A 22,580-nucleotide genomic window follows, 5' to 3' on the forward strand; every position below is an offset into this window, starting at 1 on the left:
TTAGGATTTTTGCCTCCTTTTGCTTTATCTAAACAAAATAAACAAATAACTAATCTACATACATTAAGAATATGGTTTCAATTTCGTAAATTCTTCGGCTTGAATAAGTTTATCTTATCAAGCCCTCTGATATCTAACTTTTTTTTCCAGCCCTCTTTTATGGACCCAGCCTTTGTGTTATGGAAAACAAAAGGTATAACATGTTTTCGTGATCTATTTTTGGATAACAGTTTTATGTCCTTTGAACAGCTATCCAGCCTAAAACTCTTTTTTTTTAGATACTTGCAAGTTAGAAATTTCTTGAATGTTAGTCTTTTCTGAAATTATGTCCAATGGACATTACAGAAAAAAATCTGGCTCTGAATCCTTGCCAGAAGGGTTTAGTAGCCATCATTTATAATACGATCATGAAAATACAGCCAGGACTATGAGAAAAAAATTAAGAAGGAATGGGAAAAAGAACTTCATTTTCTTATACCCACAGGGCAGTGGGAGAACATTTTACAATTAATCAATTTTTCTTCTATTTGTGCTAAACATGCCTAATACCATTTAAGGATGTTCATAGGGCTCACATGTCCAAGGATAAACTCGCTTGATTTTATTCTTATGTTAATCCAACCAGTGACAGATGTCATTCTGAAGTTGCTTCATTGACCCACATGTTCTAGTCTTGCCCGTTTGGAAAATTATTGGAAAGATGTTTTTGGTATTATTTCAACAGTTCTGAATATCAAATTGCAACCGCATCCTATTTCTGCAACTTTCAGTTCACCAATGGTGGATAATAGTCATTTATTCCCCCCTCAGCCCGGCGGATGATTGCATTTGTTACATTAATGGCTAGATGATCTATCCTATTTAACTGGAAAGAAATTAATCCTCCAACTATATTTCAGTGGTTTTCTCAAACTATTTCTTGTTTGAGTTTAGAAAAAAATTCGAAGTGTTGTCTTTGACCCTTCAGTTAATTTTCAAGAAATTTGGAGACCATTTATTCAACATTTTCATATGAGCTAAATTTACTTTTCCAAAACTTTACTTTTAATATCCTTAATTATTTGGTTGGAGGTGCGGAGTTATTGACGTTACTGTGTATAATTGATATAATGCAATGGCCCATGTCGGTTAGGATTTGTTTCATTTATTTTCTCCATTTTTTGTAACACCTATGAGTTTGGGAGGTTATTATCATCTATTTGTATTTATACCTTAACCTATTAATTATGTACTCTCAAGCTCTTTGTATTCGTGTTTCATTTATGTTTGTTTAAACTCAATAAAAAGATTTAAAAAGGACTACTCTGAGGAAAGGGTGGAATAGGCGCAACGGGCCGAATGGCCAGACATGCTCCTGTTCGTAATTTTCTAAAGCACGTGTTTACCTTTGCGCCTTGTTCTCCCTTGGTTTTCAGCCGTTCGGATTGCACAGGGGAGCGGTGAGAGCTCCGGAGATCCACCGGCAGCCGCTGCGGGGCAGCTCCCGTCACCCAGCAGGAAGGGACGGGTCTGGGAGACAACTCCAGACAACAGGCCCCGATCCTCGACGGGGAAAGGCCGGGCGCCTCCGTGCAGCTGAAACATCTCACGGAATCTCCGCCGGTCGCTTCAGCTCTGCCTTCGAAAGGATTCACGACCCGCCGGTGGTGCAGCCGAAACCCGAGGCGCAACTCCCGGTCTCCGGCCCACTCGGTCCCGGTCCAAACAGCGTCCCGCCCACTGACACCACACAGCCAATCAGCGATCACCGCTGGGAGAGGGAGCTACTGGGAGCTGGAGATGTCAGTCACAGTTTGTTCCCAGAATTAAAGGAAAATCCCCGAAACTCAAATTTCAAAGTAAATTTTATCAGAGTCCAGATAAATCACTACGTTCCACCCGGAGAAGCATTTTCCTGCGGACATACTTAGAAAAAGTATAGAATAGTAACCATAACAGAAGCAGGCAGTGAAAGATCAGCCAGAGTGCTTAAGGTAACAAACTGTGCAAATACAGAGAAACAGCGATAAAATAACAAGAGCATGAAATAACCGCAGCGGCTGCTGATGGATCTCCAGAGCTCTCACCGCTCCCCTGTGCAATCCGACAGGCGGAAGGCCAAGGGAGAACAAGGCGCAAAGGTAAACTCGTGATTTAGGAAATAAGAAACAGTAGCAGGGGTTGCCTTTCGGCCCGTTGCGCCAGTTCGGCCTTTCACTCCGATAATGGCTGATCTTTGACCTCAGGGACACTTTCTTGCAATGTTCCCATCTTCGCTCCGCCCTTCAATATTCCTTGTGAATTTAGAAACCTTGTGGGGAAAAAAATCCAAAGATTCGCTGCACTCCTCATCTGCGACCTGTCAGACGACATCGGATTCTGAGTCTGTGACCTTATTCAACACCCAGTGAGGAAAAACGCCATTCCTGCCCCACCCTGTCAATACCCTGTGAGACTGTGTCTGTCTCACTCAGACCACCTCTTATTTCTCCAATTTTGAGACAGGCCCAGTCAATGTAATCTCTCTGAGGACACTACCGCACCCCCCAAATCAATCTTTGAAACCTTCTCTTCATCCCACAGGCTGACTCCAGGAGGGAGACCAGACCTGTGCACAGTGTTCCATGTACGCTCTCACCAGGACCCCATATACCTTCAGAGGAGATCTTTATTCTTCTATTCAAACCTTCCTTCCCATTCAATGCTCTTCATTTAATATCAAACTCAAACAGTGAACAGACACAACACAGCCTCAGCCATGAATTTAAAGGGCAGGTGTTGCAACAGTTTGAGCTTCATACCGGGGGCCACGGAGCAAGCAGGGTGTCATAAAGGGAGTGTGGGAGTGTTGTATGTCTGAGCCCAGCTGTGTGTGTTTGTGTGTGACAGAAGGCCCACTGATCCTCGGGCTGTTCCCAGGATGCTCTGGAAAATAGACAGCGAATGCTGCTGGAAGATCATCAACTCGGGGAAAGACGCCCGAAACTTGTTGGCCTGCCATCACATCGAGATGTCTGGAGAGCAGGGGTTCCCAACCTGAGATTCACGGTTACTGGTATTGGTCCTTGGCATTAAAAAAAGTTTGTGAAGCCCAGTCGTACAGGAATGCTGCCTACTGACACATTCCAGACGACAGGGACACCATTGGAACTACAGGGGCCCTCTACACTGGACAGGGAGAGGCCTGGTTGGCTGAGGAAGCCTCACAGTTATGGTAGTAGTGAACCACCCCAGGGGGCACATGGCTTCTCCTTTCATCTCAGGACTTCAACTGTCTTCCAGGGGAATGTCCTTCCGACCGCATGGATGAGGCCTATGGAGATTCAGCTGACGTTTTTGTCGCACTGGAATTTTACAAGATAGGGTTGCCAGCCATACGGCCAACCGTCCTCCGCTCGTAGCCGGGCTTAGACAGTCCATGGATGCGTTTTCGTATCTGTTGTCTGTTTAATGTGTTTTTGATCCCACACTCAACATAGAAAAGGCCAGAATTTCCACTGAACACATCCAGCAAAACCAAGTTGATTCCCTGAGCAAACACAAGGAAGTCTGCAGATGCTGAAATTCAAGCAACACACACAAAATGCTGGTGGAACGCAGCAGGCCAGGCAGCATCTATAGGAAGAAGAACTGTCGACGTTTCGTCAGGACTAACCGAAAGGAAAGATATTAAGAGATTTGAAAGTAGGAGGTGGAGGCGGAAATGCGAAATGATAGGAGAAGACCGGAGGGGGTGGGATGAAGCTAAGAGCTGGAAAGGTGATTGGCCACAGGGATACAGAGCTGGGGAAGCGAAAGGATCATGGGACGGGAGGCCTAGGCAGAAAGAAAGGGGAAGGGAGCACCGGAAAGAGATGGAGAACAGGCAGTGATGGGGAGAGGGAGAGAGAAAAAAAAAGACGAACAACTAAATATGTCAGGGATGGGGTAAGAAGGGAAGGAGGGGCATTAACGGAAGTGAGAGAAGTCAATGTTCATGCCATCAGGTTGGAGGCTACCCAGGTGTTGTTCCTCCAACCTGAATGTGGCTTCATCTTGACAGTAGAGGAGTCCATGGATAGACATATCAGAATGGGAATGGGACGTTGAATTAAAATGTGTGGCCACTGGGAAATCCAGCTTTCTCTGGCGGACAGAGCGTAGGTGTTCAGCGAAACGGTCTCCCAGTCTGCGTCGGGTCTCACCAATATACAAAAGGCCACACCGGGAGAACCGGACGCAGTATACCACACCAGCTATCCTGACGAAGAGTCTCGGCCCGAAACGTCGACAGTGCTGCTGTGTTCCACCAGCATTGTGTGTGTGTTGTGTGATTCCCCGAGTCTGCAGCGCGCGTAGTGGACAATCCCGGTACTGCAGGGGATCAGCAGCTCTCCGAAAGTGAAAGCATTCTGAATCAGGAAGTGTCGGGAGTTAACATGGCTTCGAAAAGGACCGGCCGAGAGTTGGACCGAGGAGGTAATTTGTCCCGTCTGCCTGGATTTCTTCACCGATCCGGTTATACTGGAGTGTGGACACAACTTCTGTCGCTCTTGTATCACACGGTGTTGGGAAAGGGAGCAGAAAAACTTCTGCCCGGAATGTCGAGAGGAGTTTGCTGACCGCACCCTCAGGGTGAATCGGGCCTTAGCAAATCTGGCTGAAAAAGCTCGAAATCTAAACCTGAATCCGAAAGGGAAGGAAAGTAAACTTCACTGCGAGGAACATGAGGAAGAACTGAAGCTGTTTTGTGAAACGGACAAGACACTGATCTGTGTGATCTGTGCAGCTGCGCAGGAACACAGAGAGCATCGATTTGTGCTGATTAAAGAGGCTGTTAAAAACTATAAGGTAAAAACTAACGTTAATTTAACACTTAACACATTTCCTTTGTCCTTTGCAACACCTGACTCCTAACCTCCTCCCTCGTCACCATTCAGGGCCGCAAACAGCCCAGTTCCTCCCGTTTCTTTCACGGTCGATTGTCCTCTCGTATTAGATTCCTTCTTCTCCAGCCCTTTACCTCTTCCACCTGTCCCCTCTCAGCTTCTCACTTCATCACCCTCCCCCACGTTCCCCCTCACGTTGTCTCACCCGTCACCTGTCAGCTGGTTCTCATCCCCAACCTTTTTATTCTGGCTTCTCTCCCATTCCTTCCCAGTCCCAAAGAAGGGTCTCATCCCGGAACACCGACTGTTTATTTCCCCTGAATAGATGCTGCCTGACTCACTGAGTTCCTCCGGCATTTTGTGTGATAATCGGGTTTGATCACCTGTTTCTTTTGATGCATCTTTGTTTCTATTTCCTTCACTCTCTGACTTCCAGGATCAGCTAAAATCTTCCTTAGACTCTCTCACAAAAAAGAAATCAGACTTCCAGGAAAAGGAGCAGCAACAGAAAGAGAAGATTTCCGGAGTTCGGGTGAGGCTTCCTGAGCGGAATTTCTGATATTACTGTCGAGTTTTGCTCCATTTAATGCAGAATAGCCGAGTATCGCAGCTCCAGTGACCTGGGTTCGATCCTGACCTCTGCTGCTGTCTGTGTGGAGTTTGCATGCTCTCCCTGTGACCACGAGAGACTCCGACACATCCCAGGGACATGCTGGATGAATGGCTAATTACCGTTAACCTGAAAAGGTGGGGAAGGTGTGTGTGAATCAGATGGGAGTTTATGGTTCAATATGTGAGAGTAGGTTTCAGGAAAACGTGAGGGAATGGTGTTGACGGGAATGCTCTCAGAAGTAGCATGGACTCCAATAGACCGAACTCAACGACAAAAGGAAACAGAGCACAGCAATGCAGTATATTAATCTTCACCTTTCCTTCGACAGGAACAGTCACACAGTGTTCAGTCCCACATCACATCCCAGTTTGCTGAACTGCGCCAGATTATCACTGAGAAAGAGCAGAGCTTACTCAGGGATCTCAGGGAAGAAGAGAAGAGGATTCTCAACCCAATGGAGAAAAATCTTCTAGCTCTTCAAGAGAATATAAGGAGTATTCAGGAGGAAATCACTAAGTTAAAGGAACAGATGGATCAGAAAGCTGGTGTGATATTTCTCAAGGTGAGGGATTATATTTCAATTTGTTTCTGTCAAAGGGCACTGAATGAACAGTGGTATATTTGAAATAAACACAGCACCGAGGCCAATTCTAACAAATCAATTGCCGCTGCTGGCGACCTCACACAAGTTGTTATACCTGCATGATGCACCCTCCCATCACTCCAATAATGACATTTCAAAATGTCCAAGATACGCTTTCAGTCCTTCATTCGCCAAATACAACCTTGAAGTGATGAAACTTCAGGGTAATTCATTGTAAAGTAAGCTGCCACACAGCGGTCAACAACAGGATGACATCCGCCCGTCCCCAGCTCAAAACTGCCCAGAACAACGTACAGATACGTAACCTTTCCCCTTCGCCTTTATCACGTCCCCAATCACGTGACGAGTTACCATAATAAACACGTAACACAGAATACAATGCAGACCGAAAACAGACGTGTTACTCCTACACACAGCATTTACAAATGGCAGTAAACTGTTTCTCACCAGATAATTGTTGCATCTATTCAGGGTTGTTGTTGTCCCATAATAATAAGATTATTAAGGGATTGGACACGCTGGAGGCAGGAAGCATGTTCCCGCTGATGGGTGAGTCCAGAACTAGAGGCCACAGTTTAAGAATAAGGGGTAGCCCATTTAGAACAGTGATGCGGAAAAACTTTTTCACCCAGAGAGTGGTGGATATGTGGAATGCTCTGCCCCAGAAGGCAGTGGAGGCCAAGTTTCTGGATGCATTCAAGAGAGAGTTAGATAGAGCTCTTATAGATAGCGGGGTCAAGGGATTTGGGGAGAGGGCAGGAACGGGGTACTGATTGTGTATGATCAGCCATGATCACAGTGAATGGCTGTGCTGGCTAGAAGGGCCGAATGGCCTACTGCTGCACCTATTGTCTATTGTCCTAAAACTGGGCTTCCACAACTTCTGTACACCCCAGGACAAAATGCAAATCTCTCTGAAATTATTTACTCCGATCATAACACAGAGCTGCTGACTGTTTCCTTAATTACCGCATTAAATATCCTCTGAAACTCCCATTAACACCCGGTTTCAGTCACAGGCTGTGAGTGGGTCTGTTGCAGTTGGTGCGAGGGTCTCTCTGTCAATCAGTGAGAACAAAGAATTTGACCCACACATTAGACTTATCCTCCATATCCGGTTTCCATCAGATTATGGAAACTTTCAATGTCTCTTTATTTTTTGGATATATTTCGCATGGGATTATATCCCATTCTCTATCATAAACAGGCCATTAGGTCCATCTTCTATCAGTATCCCTGCTTCACAATCCTCCTGCCACCTACTCACCGCACCCAGCAACAGTGCCCTGAACTCCCTGGTCCCTCACGTGTTTATCCAGCCTCCCCATTACAGTCAGTCTCTGCTGTTCCATTTCATCCACTCCTGTGGCAGCGAGTTTCACATCCTCCTCACTTAAATTTCTTGTGGAATTTGTTAAAATCCATCTGGAATTACATATCCCCACGAGTCTTCCCATAAATAGAGGTACTTCCTCCACCCGCACACAATCACATACATCACTGATCTTAAATTCCTCCATCCTATCACACTGACGTCATATCCAGATGATAATGCACAGCCTGTCCTGTCTTCCCTGTTAGTTTCTTCCTCTCAGTAATGGTATGACATTCAGAAACTTTCCCTGTAAATTCATGGTTCTGTATTGTCCGTGTGTCTGAGTGATTGTGGGAGTGGGAATTTTCAACACCTTGTAATGATTGGGATGAAATTCAGGATGTGGACAGTAAGTCCAAGTCTAATCAGATTTGTGTTTTATTTATTTCAGGAGGAAGCTCGTCGGAACAGGAGGTAGGACATGCTCTTTACTGAAACACTGAATGGATTTGTAAGATAGTTCAGAATAGCAATTTATAACCAGTAGTTTAATATTTACAGGATTAATGACGATGTCCAGGAATTGTCAGTGACAGATGAGACCCTACCGGTTGAAAACTTCGATCACCCCTATTTGTTGAACACAGTGCTGAGAGAAACGCTTGATGCTATTAATCGAGGTAAAACGTACAACGATTCATTTCCCCTTGTTTATGAAGCTCAATTTAGTTCCAATGTGAGGCAAAGATTGTCTGTAATACTGGGCTGAAGGGGAACTGAAGTTTATTCCACATCAACCCCACCAACTGGGAGGCATCACTGTCACATGGTCAGCTGGAGATGTCAGACCCCTGAACACACCACCACAGGGTCACAACACAATCAATACACGGGACTGTCAGATGAACCACTGTGTTCCAATCCCAGGCAAATGCATTAACACACCAGGACATAAGATTGGATCTACCAGAGGAGCTGAGAATTTAATACTGACAATAATATTGTCAGGAATAAAAATGAGTATCAGTGTGGTGATAGGGATTGTCAGGAAAATACACAAGTCGTTCATGTGCCCTGTGAGTGCAGACTCTGACTGACACAGGTCTTCCCCCTTCCGGATCAGCATCTCTCATTGTTGTTAGAGGCAGAAGAGGGGAGTGGTCGTGATCGGGGACTGAATCGCCAGGGGAACAGACAGGAGATTCTATTGATGTGAACGGGACACCTGAATGGTATGTTGCCTCCTGGGTGCCAGGGTCAGGGATGGGTATCAGTGCATTAGGGAATCGTCAGGGGAACAGACAGGAGAATCTATTGATGTGAACGGGACACTTGAATGGTATGTTGCCTCCTGGGTGCCAGGGTCAGGGATGCCTCGAATCGTGTCCGCAGCATTTTAGAGAGGGAGGGAAAAGAGCCAGATATCTTTGTAAATTTGTGACAATGACATTGGAAGTAAAAACAAAGAGGTCCTGAAAATAGAATTTGGAGAGCTTGGTAGAAAGCACTGAAGCAGCACCTCCAGGGTTGTAATTTCCAGATTGCTGCATGTGATACGTGCTGGTGAGGGTTGAAACAGGATAATTTGACAGATAAACATGGCTGAGAAGATGGTGCTGGGGACAGGGATTCAGGTTCTTGGATCATTGGGATCTCTTCTGGTGGAGGAATGACCGACTCAAAAGGGATGGGTCGCACCTCGACCCGAGGGAGAAGAATATTCTCACAGAGAGGTTTGATAGAGCTGTTGGGGAGGATTGAAACTAATTTGGTGGGGGGGGGGGTGTTGGAACTGGAGTGAAGGGATAAGACTGATGGTAAAAATGCAAAGATAGCGTCCAGTCAGGCTGTCAGATAGGGCGGACAGATGAGAGGAGAAAATTGCAGCCAGTAGGGTGAGTATCAGTGCATTAGGGATGCAGAATTAAAAAGGGTAGCAGATACAGTAGACCAAGTGTTATATTCCAATATATGGAGTATGAGAAATAAGGTGGATGATCTTGTTGCACTATTACCGATTGTTAGGTATGATGTTCTGGCCATCACTGAATTTTGACTGAAGGATGGTTGTAGTTGGGATCTGAATGTTCAAGGTTACACAATGTATCGGAGGAAGGAAGGAAGGCCGATGGGGTGGTGTGGCTCTGCTGGTAAATCAGCAGCTAGATGTGACATAGGATTGGAAGATGTTGAATCTTGTGGGTTGAGGTAAGGAATTGCAAAAGTAAAAATGACACAGACACCAGTCATATACAGGCCTCCCAACAGTCAGTGGGTTGAGGCCCACAGATTACAACTGGAAATAGAAAAGGCTGATGAAAAGGACAATGTTATGATAATCATGGGAGATTTCAACATGCAGGTCAATTGGGAAAATCAGGTTGGCAAAGGATCTCAAGAGAGTGAGTTTGTTGAATGCAATGTGATGGCTTTCTAGAGCAGTTTGTCGATGAGCCTACTCGGGGAACAGCTCTACTGGATTGGGTGTTATGTATTGAACCAGAGGTGAGTAGTTAAAAGAAACCTTAGGAAGCAGTGCTCACAAGATGACCGAGTTCAACTTGAAATCTGATAAGGAGAAAGTAAAGTCTGATCTTGTAGTATTTCAGAGGAGTGAAAGAAATTACAGCGGTCTGAGTGAGGAGTTGGCCAAAGCAAATTGGAAGGAGATGCTGGCAGGGATGAGAGCAGAGCAGAAATGGTGTCTGTTTCTGGGAAAATGAGGATAGATATACTCCAAAAATAAATAAATACTCAAATGGCGAAATAGTTCAACCATGGCTGACAAGGGAAGACAAGTTAATGTAAAGGCAAAGGAGAGGGCATACAACTAAACAAAAATTATTCGGAAGAGAGAGGATTGGGAAGCTTTGAAATATCTACAGAGAGGAACTAAAAGGATGATTGGGTGGGAAAAAATAAACAAGAAATTGATTTGAATTGAACTGGCCTGGTTGAAGAAGCTGTCCCGGAGCCTGTTGCTCCCGGCTTTTATGCTGCGGTACCGTATCCCGGATGGTAGCAACTGGTACAGGTTGTGGTTGGGGTGACTCTGGTATCCAATGATCCTTCTGGCCCTTTTTACACACCTATCTTTGGAAAACAAGATAGCAAACAATATCAAATTGTTTTTCAAGTATTGTAAAAAAATAAAACAGAGGTGAGAGTGGATATAGGACAGCTAGAAAATGAGGCTGGATGCATAATAACAGAGGATAAAGAGATGGCAGATAAGCCAAATATTTTGCACCAGTATTCACCGTGGAAGACACCAGCACTGTGCCCGGTGTTGAAGAGTGCGAGGGAAGAGAAGTGAGTGCAGTTACTGTTACAAGGGAGAAGCTGCTCAAAAAGCTGAAAGCCCCAAAGATACATAAGTCACCCAGACCAGATGAACTGCACCCTAGTGTTCTGAAAGAGGTCGCAGTAGAACTTATGGAGGCATTCCAAATAATCTTTCAAAATCACTGGACCCTGGCATGGTGCCAGAGGACTGGAAAATGGCAAATGTCACTTGACTCTTTAAGTAAGGAGGAAGGCAGCAGAAAGGAAATTATTGACCAGTTTGCCTCACCTCTGTGGTTGGGAAGAAATTGGAGTCAGTTGTTAAGTGTGAGGCTATGGAATACTTGGTGACACTGGACAAGATAGGACAAGTCAGCATGGCTTCGTTAGGGAATATCCTGCCTGACAAACCCGTTGGGATTCTTTGAGGAGATTACAAGCAGGATCGATAAACAGTGGATGTTGTATATTTGGAATCTCGGAAGGCCTTTGACAAAGTGCCACGCATGAAGGTGGTAACCAGGTTAAGAGGCCATGGTATTACAGAAAAGTTACAGGCATGGTTAGAACATTGGCTGATTGGAAGGAAACAGCGAAGGAGAGTAAACGGAACCTTTCCTGGTTGGCTGCCAGTGAGTCGTGTTCCACAGGGACACAGGTGTTAGGACACCTTCATTTTATGCTGTATATCAAGATTTAGCTGATGGAATAGACAATAAGATGTAGGAGCAGAAATAGGCCATTCGGCCCATTGAGTTTGCTCCAATATTCAGTCATGGGAAGACCCAATTCTTCCGGACATCCCCACTCCCCTGTTTTCACCCCATACCATTTGATGCCCTGGCTCAATGAGAACCGGTACATCTCTGCCTTAAATATGCCTTGGCCTCCACAGCCACATGTCGCAACAAATTCCACAGATTCTCCACACACACTGACTAAAGTAATTTCTCCACATCTCAGTTCTAAAAGGACGTCCTTCAATCATGAAGTCACACCCTCTTGTCCTAGAGTAAATGGCTTTGTTTCCAGGTTTTGCAGATGATACGAAGATTGGCGGAGGGGCCGGTAGTGTTGAGGAAACAGTTAGGCTGGACAAGGACTTGGATGAGGAGAATGGGAAAGAAATTGGCAAATTATATACAATGTTGGAAAATACATGGTCCTGCACTTTGGTCGTAGAAATAATGTGCAGATTTTTTTTTTTCAAATGGGGAGAAAATCCAAAAATCTGAGACGAAATTGGACTTAGCAGTCATTCTGCAGAACTCCCTAAATGTTAACTTGCAGGTAGAGTCACTGGTGAGGAAGGCAAATCCAATGTTAGCATTCAGTCCAAGGGGTTTAGATAGCATTCAGTTCAAGAGCAGGGATGTGATGCTGAGGATTTATAAGGCACTGGTGAAGACTCACCTTGAGTATTGTGAACAATTTTGGGCTCCTCGTCTAAGAAAAGATGTGCTGGCATTGCAGAAGGTTCATTTCATAAGGATGATTCCAGGAATGAAAGGGTTATCATACGAGGAACGTTTGATAGCTCTGTGTCTGTACTCGCTGGAATTTAGAAAGATGAGGGGGAATCTCATTGAAACCTTTCAAATGTTGAAAGTCCTAGAAACCTTTCGAATGTTGAAAGTCCTAGACAGAGTAGATGTGGAAAGGATGTTTCCCATGGTGGTGGAGTTTAGGACAAGAGGGCACAGCCTCAAGACAGAGGGGGAATCTATTTAAAACATGTGGAGAAATTTGTGCCAGCAGCAGTTGAATTTGTGGAACCTGTTGGGTGTATTTAAGGCAGAGCTTGATAGGTTCTAGATTGGACACAGCATCAAAGGTTACGGGGAGAAGACCAGGTAGTGGGGCTGAGGAGGGAAAAAAGGATCAGCAATTATTGAATGGCGGAGCAGACTCGATAGGAAAATGGCCTAATTCTGCTCCTATGTCTCATGGTGATCAGACCACTACATTGAAGCATTGTGAGAATGAGCTCGGACACACCAACAAGCATTGACATGGGTCAAGATTTCATCTCGGGAGAAGCACACACAGCATAACCGGCCTGGCAAAGCTCCCTCACACACATACACAGGAAGGACTGGCAGATTGTAGTCAGAGCCTCAGCAATGTACGTTGTTATTTCCCTCAGTAACCTGGAAACCAGTCTCTTCAGAGACAGTCATTTATTCATTTAAACAACTCAATCACATGTGACACATTGTCAACACACACCAGACATGTGATGACACACTGTAACATAAAAATTCTTCAATGTGCATACTCTCCTTCAATGTGTATACACACCACACGGATATTTACCACAATCCACACACACACACACACACACACACACACACACACACACACACACACACACACACACACACACACACACACACACACACACACACTATCAGAGTGTGTCACAGGGCCACAGAAAAAGGCACAAATTCCCATTTAGGATTGAAACCTGTCCTTACCCAGTTTGTCTGTTCTGTGGCACTGAGCTGCCCTCTGACGTGACGTCACATCAACACTTGACACACAGACTCAGGGGTGAGATTCCTCAGGAGGATGATCTCGGAGGGTTTGATGGATGTTGAACTCACGGCCCACTTCATCAATTTGCAAGACTAAGATGTTTTCTTAAGCATGGCCCATTTGTGTGTATTTGCCCCCCCCCCATCCCTCTAACCATTTCCCATCTGTGTATTTATTTGAAAATATGTTATTTTTTACCTGTTTCTACAGCGTCTGAGGGCAAATTCCGTTCACCAACCTCCCTCTCTCTGAGAATGTTACCCGATTTCCCATCTCACTTTCAATCTGAGGCCTCTGGTTCTGTACTCCCATTTCTTGGAAAAAGAACGTTATTTAAGCTCCTTAGAATTATTTACCTTGATAAGGGGTCATACCTGAACATCCTACACTACAGCTGAATAGCCCAAGCTTACTCACTCTTTGCTTTTAACCCAAGCCCCCAGTCCTGGTAACATCCTCCTGAAGCCTCCTGTCCAGTGTAATGACATCCTCCCCATATTCGGGAACCGGAAAAGCAGACAATACTCCAAGTATGGTCTATCATCGACATCAAAGGCCTTGCTAAATTTCATGTGGACAGTGTGGAATAAGCTGATGAATACACGATTGAAGGTGTTTTTTTAGATTGGGACAAGAAGGGCGGCGTGGGAGCTAAATTCTGAAGGAAGACAGTGTAAAAAAAAAACTTTGTGTACAAGAACGGCGAGACTGCGCAGGACAGCGCGGAGAGTTTAAAAAGATGAGCACCCTATACAGCGGGCAGCGGAGTGGGTGGCAGCAGAGTGTAGGGCTTTGGCTCAACGGGCTCAGGCGGTAACGGGAAGAGGCGAGAGCGAGGAACCGACTCTTTTTCTCCCCTTTGAAAATCAGCCCGGACGGACGGGGGAACAGCAGGGCACATTAGCTAATGGTTTAAAAAGTTCGTGTGCTTGGTGAAGTAAGTGGGTGAGTAGACCTATCTTTCTTTGTTTCATTCCTGTAGAATTAGGTAGCATGTCTGCAGGGTTAGTGCTTTGTTCAGGGTGTCAGATGTGGGAATCCTGGGAGACCTCCAGCCTCCCTGATAGCCACATCTGCACCAGGTGAACCGAGATTCAGCTCCTCGGAGACCGTGTTAGGGATCTGGAGCAGCAGCTTGATGACCTACTGCTTATTAGAGAAAACGAAGAGGTGATAGACAGGAGCTACAGGGAGGTAGTCATCCCTAGGCTACAGGGGTCAGAAAACTGGGTGACTGTCAGGAGAGGGAAGGGAAATGCCAGGGTAGTGGAGAGCACCACTGTGTCTGCCCCCCTCAGCAACAAGTATATCGTTTTGGATGCTGTTGAGGTGGATGACCTGACAGGGGACGGCCATGGTGACCGGGTCTCTGGCACTGAGCCTGGCGCTGTTGTGCAGGAGGGAAGGAGGGAGAAGAGGAATGCGGTAGTCATAGGGGATTCCATAGTCAGGGGAACAGACAGGAGATTCTGTGAGCCTGATAGAGATACCCGCATGGTGGGCTGCCTCCCAGGTGCCAGGGTATGGGATCCAGGGTATGGGTCCAGAATATCCTGAAGGGAGAGGGCGAGCAGCCAGCTGTCTTGGTACATGTTGGTACCAATGACATAGAGAGGGAAAGGGAGGAGGTCCTGAAGAGAGATTTCCGGGAGTTAGGAATGAAGCTGAGAAGCAGGACCTCCAGGGTAGTTATCTCAGGATTGCTACCTGTGCCATGTGCTAGCGAGGGCAAGAACAGTAGGATCAGGCTGATGAATGTGTGGCTGAGAGACTGGTGCAGGGGACAGGGCTTCAGATTCTTGGATCATTGGGATCTCTTTAGGGGGAAGTATTAACTGTTCAAAAAGGACGGGTTACACCTGAACCCGAAGGGGATCAATATCATAGCAGAAATGTTTAATAGAGCTGTTAGGGAGGGTTTAAACTAATTTGGCAGGGGGATGGGAAAGAGGTGACATAGGATCGGAAGGTGCAGAATCTTTATGGGTTGAGCTAAGAAATCGCAGGGGTAAAAGGACCCTGATGGCAGTTATCTACCGGCCTCCTAACAGCTGCAGCGATGTGGACTACAGATTACAACAGGAAATAGAGAAGGCTTGCCAGAAGGGCAGTTTTATGATAATTGTGGGGATTTTAACATGCGAGTGGATTGGGAAAATCAGATCGACACTGGATCTCAAGACAGAGAATTTGAAGAATGTCTACGAGATGGCTTTTCAGAACAGCTTGTTGTTGAGCCCACTACGGGATCAGTGGTACTGAATTGGATATTGTGTAATGACCCAGAGGTGATTAGAGAGATTGAGGTGAAGGAACTGTTAGGTGGCAGAGATCGTAACATGATTGAGTTCACTGTAAAATTTGAGAAAGAGAAGCAGAAATCCGATGTGTCGGTATTGCAGTGGAGTAAAGGAAATTACAGTGGCATGAGAGAGGAACTGGCCAAATTTGACTGGAAAGGGACACTAGCGGAAGGACAGCAGAGCAGCAGTGGCTGGAGTTTATGCGAGAAGTGAGGAAGGTGCAAGACAGATACATTCCAAAAAAGAAGTAATTTTCAAATGGAAAAAGATGCAACCATGGCTGACAAGAGAAGTGAAAGCCAAAGTAAAAGCAAAGGAGAGGGCATTCAAGGAAACAAAAAAATAGTGGGAAGACAGGGGATTGGGAAGTTTTTAAAAGCTTACAAAAGGAAACTAAGAAGGCCATTAAGAGGGAAAAGATGAACTATGAAAGAAAGCTAGCAAATAATATCAAAGAAGATACCAAAAGCTTTTTCAAGTATATAAAGAGTAAAAAACCGGTGAGAGTGGATATAGGACTGATAGAAAATGATGCTGGAGAAATTGTAATGGGAGATAAGGAGATGGCTGAGGAACTGAACGAGTATTTTCATCAGTCCTCACTAGGAAGATATCAGCAGTATACCGGACACTCAAGGGTGTCAGGGAAGAGAAGTGTGCGCTGTCATAATTACGACAGAGAAAGTACTCAGGAAGCTGGATAGTCTCAGGGTAGATAAATCTCCAGGACCAGATGGAATTCACCCTTGTGTTTTGAAGGAAGTAGCTGTGGAGATCGCAGAGGCATTAGCAATGATCTTTCAAAAGTCAATAGATTCTGACATGGTTCTGGAGGAGTGGAAGATTGTAAATGCCACTCTGGTATTTAAGAAAGGGGCAAGGAAGCAAAAAGTAAATTATAGACCTGTTAGCTTGACATCGGTGGGAGTCAATTGTCAAGAATGAGGTTACGGAGTACCTGGAGGCATATGACAAGATAGGCCAAACTCAGCATGGTTGCCTTAAAGGAAAATCCTGCCTGACAAACCCATTGAAATCTTTTGAGGAGATTACAAGTAGGCTGGACAAGGGAGATGCAGTGGATTTTGTGTATTTGGATTTTCAGAAGGCCTTTGACAACGTGCCGCACATGAGGCTGCTAAACAAGATAAGAGCCCATGGAATTATGGGAAAGTTACATCTGTCGATAGAGCGTTGGCTGATTGGGAGGAAACAGAGAGTGGGAATAAAGGATCCCATTCTGGTTGTCTGCCGGTTAAAAGTGGTGTTCCAGAGGGGTCCGTGTTGGGGCCACTTCTTTTTACGTTGTATATCAACGATTTGGATTATGGAAAAGATGGCTTTGTTGCTAAGTTTGCTGATGATACAAAGGTAGGTGGAAACTCCCCCACCTGAGGAATCAGAGAGTCTGCAGAGAGACTTGGATAGATTTGGAGAATGGTCAAAGAAGTGGCAAATGAAATACAATGTTGAAAAGTGTATGGTTATTATTTAAGTGGAGAGAGAATTCAAAGTTCTGAGATGCAACGGGACTTGAGGGTGCTCGTGCAGGATACCCTTAAGGTTAGTCTCCAGGTTGAGTCGGTGGTGAAGAAGGTTGACATTCATTTCTAGAGGAATAAAATATAAGAGCAGGGATGTGATGTTGAGGCTCTATAAGGCACTGGTAAGACCTCACTTGGAATAGTGTGTGCAGTTTTGGGCTCCTTATTTAAGAAAGGATGTTCTGACATTGGAGAGGGTTCAGAGCAGATTCACCAGAATGATTCCGGGAATGAGAGGGTTAACATGTGAGGAACATTTGATCACTCTTGGACTGACCTCCGTGCAGTTTAGAAGAATGAGGAGGAACCTCATGGAAACATGTTGAATTTTAAAAGGCATGGACAGAGTGGATGTGGCAAAGTTGTTTCCCATGATGGGGGAGTCTAGTACGAGAGAGCATGACTTAAGGATTGAAGGGCGCCCACTCAAAACGGAGATGCAAAGAAATTTTTTTAGCTAGAGGGTGGTGAATCTGTGAATTTGTTGCAGCAGTGGAGGCCAGGTCATTGGGTGTATTTAAGGCAGAGATTGATCAGTATCTGAGTAGCAACGGCATCAAAGGTCACGGTGAGAAGGTGGGGGAGTGGCACTAAATGGGAGAATGGATCAGCTTATGATAAAATGGCAGAGCAGATTCGAAGGGCCGAATGGCGCCTGAGATCTCCACCACCCCCGGTCCACGGGGCCGCGCTGACCGAGTCTCCCCCGATCCCCGGGGCCGCGCCGTCCGAGTCTCCCCCGATCCCCGGGGCCGCGCTGTCCGAGTCTCCCCCCGATCCCCGGGGCCGCGCTGTCCGAGTCTCCCCCCGATCCCCGGTCCCCGCTGTCCGAGTCTCCCCCCGATCCCCGGTGCCCCGCTGTCCGAGTCTCCCCCCGATCCCCGGGGCCGCGCTGTCCGAGTCTCCCCCCGATCCCCGGGGCCGCGCTGTCCGAGTCTCCCCCAGAACCCCGGGGCCCCTCTGTCCGAGTCTCCCCCGATACCCGGGGCCCCGCTGTCCGAGTCTCCCCCCGATCCCCGGGACCGCGCTGTCCGAGTCTCCCCCCGATCCCCGGGGCCGCGCTGTCCGAGTCTCCCCCCGATCCCCGGGGTCCCGCTGTCCGAGTCTCCCCCCGATCCCCGGGGACTCTCTAATTCTCTGCTTCTCCCCCCAGTCTCTGTCACCCTGGATCTGGAAACGGCGCATCCGTATCTGGAGGTGTCTGAGGATCGGAAGAGTGTGAGACGGACCGGGACCCGGAGGAATCTCCCTGACACCGGGAAGAGATTCACAGTCTGGGCTTGTGTGCTGGGATCGGAGGGATTCACATCGGGGAGACATTACTGGGAGGTGGAGGTGACGGGGATTCGGCTCTGGTGTCTGGGAGTCGCCGCAGAGTCTGTGGAGAGGAAGAGACGGGTCAGACTGAGTCCGGAGACCGGATTCTGGGTCATCGGGCGGGATTATGACGTGTTACATCGGGATTGTGACGTGTCCGGTCTCCCCTCCCCCGAGTCCCGTCTCGCTGCCGGTCCCATCCCCGGGAGGGTGGGAGTTTATCTCAGTTACGAGTCCGGGACAGTTTCATTTTACAACGCGGAGACCAAGTCCCATCTTCACACCTTCACTGGGAATAAATTCACGGGGAAACTTTATCCTCTCTTCCGGACCTGGGATGTGAACCAGTGGCTGAGAATCTGCTCCGGTTCCGCTCCGGGTCTGTAAACGGGTCGGGTCCCTGGACCGGCGTCAGGAGTAAAGTCTCTGTAAATATAAATGTGCGGAGAGTGCAGCTAAATACGTGGCTCAGGAGATGGTGCAGGAGGGAGGGCTTTATGTTTCTGGACAATTGGGCTTTGCTCCAGGGAAGGTGGGGCCTGTTCCGACAGGACGGTTTGCCCCTAAACTGGGCGGGGGGGGGGGGGTGGAATAACATTCTTGCGGGTAGATTTGCCAGTGCTGCTCCGGGGAATTTAATCTAGTTTTGCAGAGGGAGGGGAACCAGAGTGTCAGAGCAGATAGTGAGGTGCAGGAGGATAAGGAACATGAGAGGACTGCATGTATAAACGGAAATGAAAAAAAAAAGCAGATGGTATACATATTCTCAGGTATATCTATTTCAATGCACGGAGTATTGTCGGTAAAACAGATGAGTTTAGGGCTTGGGTTGACACGTGGGATAACGTCATTACTGCTATTAGTGAGGGGCAGAACTGGCAGCTTAATGTTCTGGTAAAATTGGAGAACGGCCAATTTTGTGGAAATGAAAAAGGATCTAGGAAGAGTGGATTGGGATAAGTTTTTTTTTTCTGGCCAGGATGTGTTCAGTAAGTTCACAGGCATAAGAAATTAAATAGAGATTGGGTTGGAAATGTTATAGCAACTTCATTTCATTCAAAATCAAGAAGAGTTGCAATTTCAGTTAATAAATCTTTACCAATTAAAATACAAAATGTAATAATTGATTCTGTGGGGAGATATGTGATTATACATTGTCAAATTTTCTCAGAATTATGGACTTTTATGAACATTTATGCACCAAATGAAAATGATGCAAAATTCATACAAGAAGATTTTTTGAACTTGGCTGACGCAAATGATAAAATATTAATAGGCGGAGATTTTAATTTTTGTTTAGATCCAGTTTTGGAAAGGCCAACTACAGTTGTTACAAAATTAAAAGTAATAAAACTAACTTTATCATTAATGAAAGATTTAAACCTGATTGATATATGGAGAAAAATTAATCCAAGAGAAAGAGATTATTCATTTTATTCAAATAGACATAAAACATATAAAACAATAGACATGGAGATTTAATACAATTTTATTAAAACGTCAAGATTTTTGTGATTTTATGAAAAAACAACTTCATTTTTTTTGGATACAAATTTACATTCAGTTGAGGATAAAATTGCATTATAGGAAGCGATGAAAGCACATTTAAGGGGTCAGATTATAAGTTATACATCTAAAATTAAGAAGGAAAATTGAGAAAAGATATCATAAAGTTAGAAAAAGAATCTCAAGATATATGAACGAAGAAAAACAAAGACAACTTGTTAATAAAAAACTACAATATAATACACTCCAGACATATCGTACAGACAAAGTAATTATGAGAACTAAACAGAAATATTACGAATTAGGTGAAAGATCACATAAAATTCTTGCTTGGCAGTTGAAAACAGAACAGGCTTTTAAAACAATAAATGCAATTAGAACAAGTGTAAATAAGGTTGCTTATAAACCTTTAGAAATTAATGAAACTTTAATTTTTTTTTAATACTGAACTATATCAATCAGAATCACAAAATAAGATTACTGAGATAGATAAATTTTTATCACAAATAACCCTTCCAAAATTTAATTTGGAAGAACAGAAAGGATTAGATATGCCCTTTACATTAAAAGAGGTTGAAGAAGCTTTAGGATCACTTCAGAGTAACAAATCCCCAGAAGAAGATGGTTTTCCTCCTGAATTTTATAAAAAAATTTAAAGATATATTAATTCCTCCCTTTATGGAATTAATATACCAAGTGGAAAGAATGCATAAACTCCCACAATCTTTTTTAACAGCGATCATAACGGTATTGCCAAAAAAAGAGATCCTCTAAAACCAACATCATATAGGCCTATTTCTTCGTTGAATACAGATTATAAGATAATAGCAAAAAATTTATCTAATAGAATATCTAAATATTTACCAAAATTAATACATATGGATCAAACAGATTTTATTAAAAACAGACAATCAATGGATAATCTAACCTGGTTACTTAGTATAATTCATCTGGCGCAATAAAGAGAGGAAATTAGTGTGGCATTTGCTTTGGATGCAGAAAAAGCATTTGATAGATTGGAATGGGATTTTTTGTTTAAGCTATTGGAAAAATATGAGCTAGGAAAATGGATTAAAACCTTAAATACTAATCCTCAAGCTAAAGTAGTTACAAATGCTCAGATTTCAACACCATTTTGCTTAACAAGGTCAACTAGACAAGGCTGCCCGTTATCACCTGCTTTATTTGTATTGGCAAAAGAACCATTAGCTGAATTAATTAGAACAGATTCAGATATTGGCGGTTTTAGAGTTAATCAAGAAGAATATAAGATTAATTTATTTGCTGATGATGTTTTGATTCATTTAACAAACCCATTACAATCTTTGCAAAGGTTATCTTTTATATTGGAAGAATACGGGAAAGTATCAGGGTATAAATTAAATTGGGATAAAAGTGAAATTTTACCCCTTACCAAAGGAAATTATAATCAATGTCGATTAGTAACTCAATTTCGATGGTCAATAAATGGGATAAAATATTTAGGTATCAGAGTTGACAATGATGTCAAAAATTTATATAAACAAAATTATTTGCCATTATTAAAAATAAATGAAAGAGGATCTTGATAATTGGATGATGTTACCAATAACATTAATAGGTAGAGTTAATGCTGTAAAAATGAATATATTCCATAGATTGCAATATTTATTCCAAACTTTACCAATACAATTACCGCAGAAGTTTTTTCAAGAACTAAATAAATATGTAAGGAAATTTCTTTGGAAAGGAAAGATGTCAAGAATATCATTGGAAAAATTGAGATGTAAATTTGATTTAGGAGGGTTACAACTTCCAAATTTTAAGAATTATGATAAAGCAAATCAACTTAGATTTATTGCATCTTTTTTTGATGAAAAAAAACCCGGCATGGATTAGAATAAAATTAGATAAGATAGGAGAAAACATACCAGAAGATTTTACATATAAATGGGAATCCAAATTGATACGGGAAAAAAAAGAATCTCCAATATTAGGACACTTGATTGATTTATGGAATAAGGTAAATATGGACGATAAGATAAAGAAATCTTTATTAGCAAAAACAAACTTTAATTCAAAATAGGCTTATTGCTTTTACAATGGATAATAAACTTTTACATAATTGGTTCCAAAAGGGGATTAAATACATACGTAATTGTTTTGAAGGAGGTATATTGATGTTGTTTGATCAATGAAAAAATAAATATAAAATATCAAACAACACTCTTTTCTCTTATTTTCAATTAATGGACAATTTACGAGAAAAGCTGGGTCAAACAATGTTGATGCCAAAACTTAGTGAAATAGAAATATTAATTCAAAAAGGAAAAATTTAAAAAATTACACCTTGTATGTACAATTTGATTCAAAAACAGACTGAATCTGGAATTCATAAATCAAGACAAAAATGGGAAACTGATTTGAATCTTAAAATTGTTGGAAAAAGTTGGTCAAGATTATGTTCTGATAGTATGATAAATACAATAAATGTTCAAATTAGATTAATACAATATAATTTTTACATCAATTATATATAACACCACAGAAAATAAATAGATTAAATTCAAATATGTCTGACCAATGCTTTCGATGTAATCAAGAAATTGGTACTTTTTTACATTCTACTTGGTCTTGTTTTAAAATTCAACCATTTTCGATAAATCTGACTTTTATTGGAACAAAGTACTGGAGTTCAACTCCCAAATAGTCCAATATTATTTTTATTA

The 22,580-nt window shown here is 43.8% G+C and overlaps 1 protein-coding gene across 1 annotated transcript; it reads left to right on the forward strand.

The window, feature by feature from the left end:
- The first annotated feature begins 3,281 nt into the window (after positions 1 to 3,281).
- On the forward strand, positions 3,282 to 18,921 carry LOC132385950 (zinc-binding protein A33-like). Its single transcript, XM_059958182.1, has 7 exons — positions 3,282 to 3,311; positions 4,393 to 4,809; positions 5,284 to 5,379; positions 5,789 to 6,022; positions 7,831 to 7,853; positions 7,941 to 8,059; positions 18,203 to 18,921. Exons 1-7 carry the CDS (start codon positions 3,282 to 3,284, stop codon positions 18,751 to 18,753), a joined length of 1,470 nt encoding a protein of 489 aa, XP_059814165.1. The 3' UTR covers positions 18,754 to 18,921.
- Positions 18,922 to 22,580: the final 3,659 nt, after the last annotated feature.

The sequence above is a fragment of the Hypanus sabinus genome (genome assembly GCF_030144855.1).
Source record: "Hypanus sabinus isolate sHypSab1 chromosome X2 unlocalized genomic scaffold, sHypSab1.hap1 SUPER_X2_unloc_7, whole genome shotgun sequence".
NCBI classification, from domain to species: Eukaryota; Metazoa; Chordata; class Chondrichthyes; order Myliobatiformes; family Dasyatidae; genus Hypanus; species Hypanus sabinus.

Coding starts and splice junctions, on each gene's coding strand:
- LOC132385950 (XM_059958182.1), top strand. CDS start 3,282: ATGGATGAGGCCTATGGAGATTCAGCTGAC. Junction 4,810..5,283: donor AGGCTGTTAAAAACTATAAG/GTAAAAACTAAC, acceptor TCTGACTTCCAG/GATCAGCTAAAATCTTCCTT. Junction 6,023..7,830: donor CTGGTGTGATATTTCTCAAG/GTGAGGGATTAT, acceptor TATTTATTTCAG/GAGGAAGCTCGTCGGAACAG.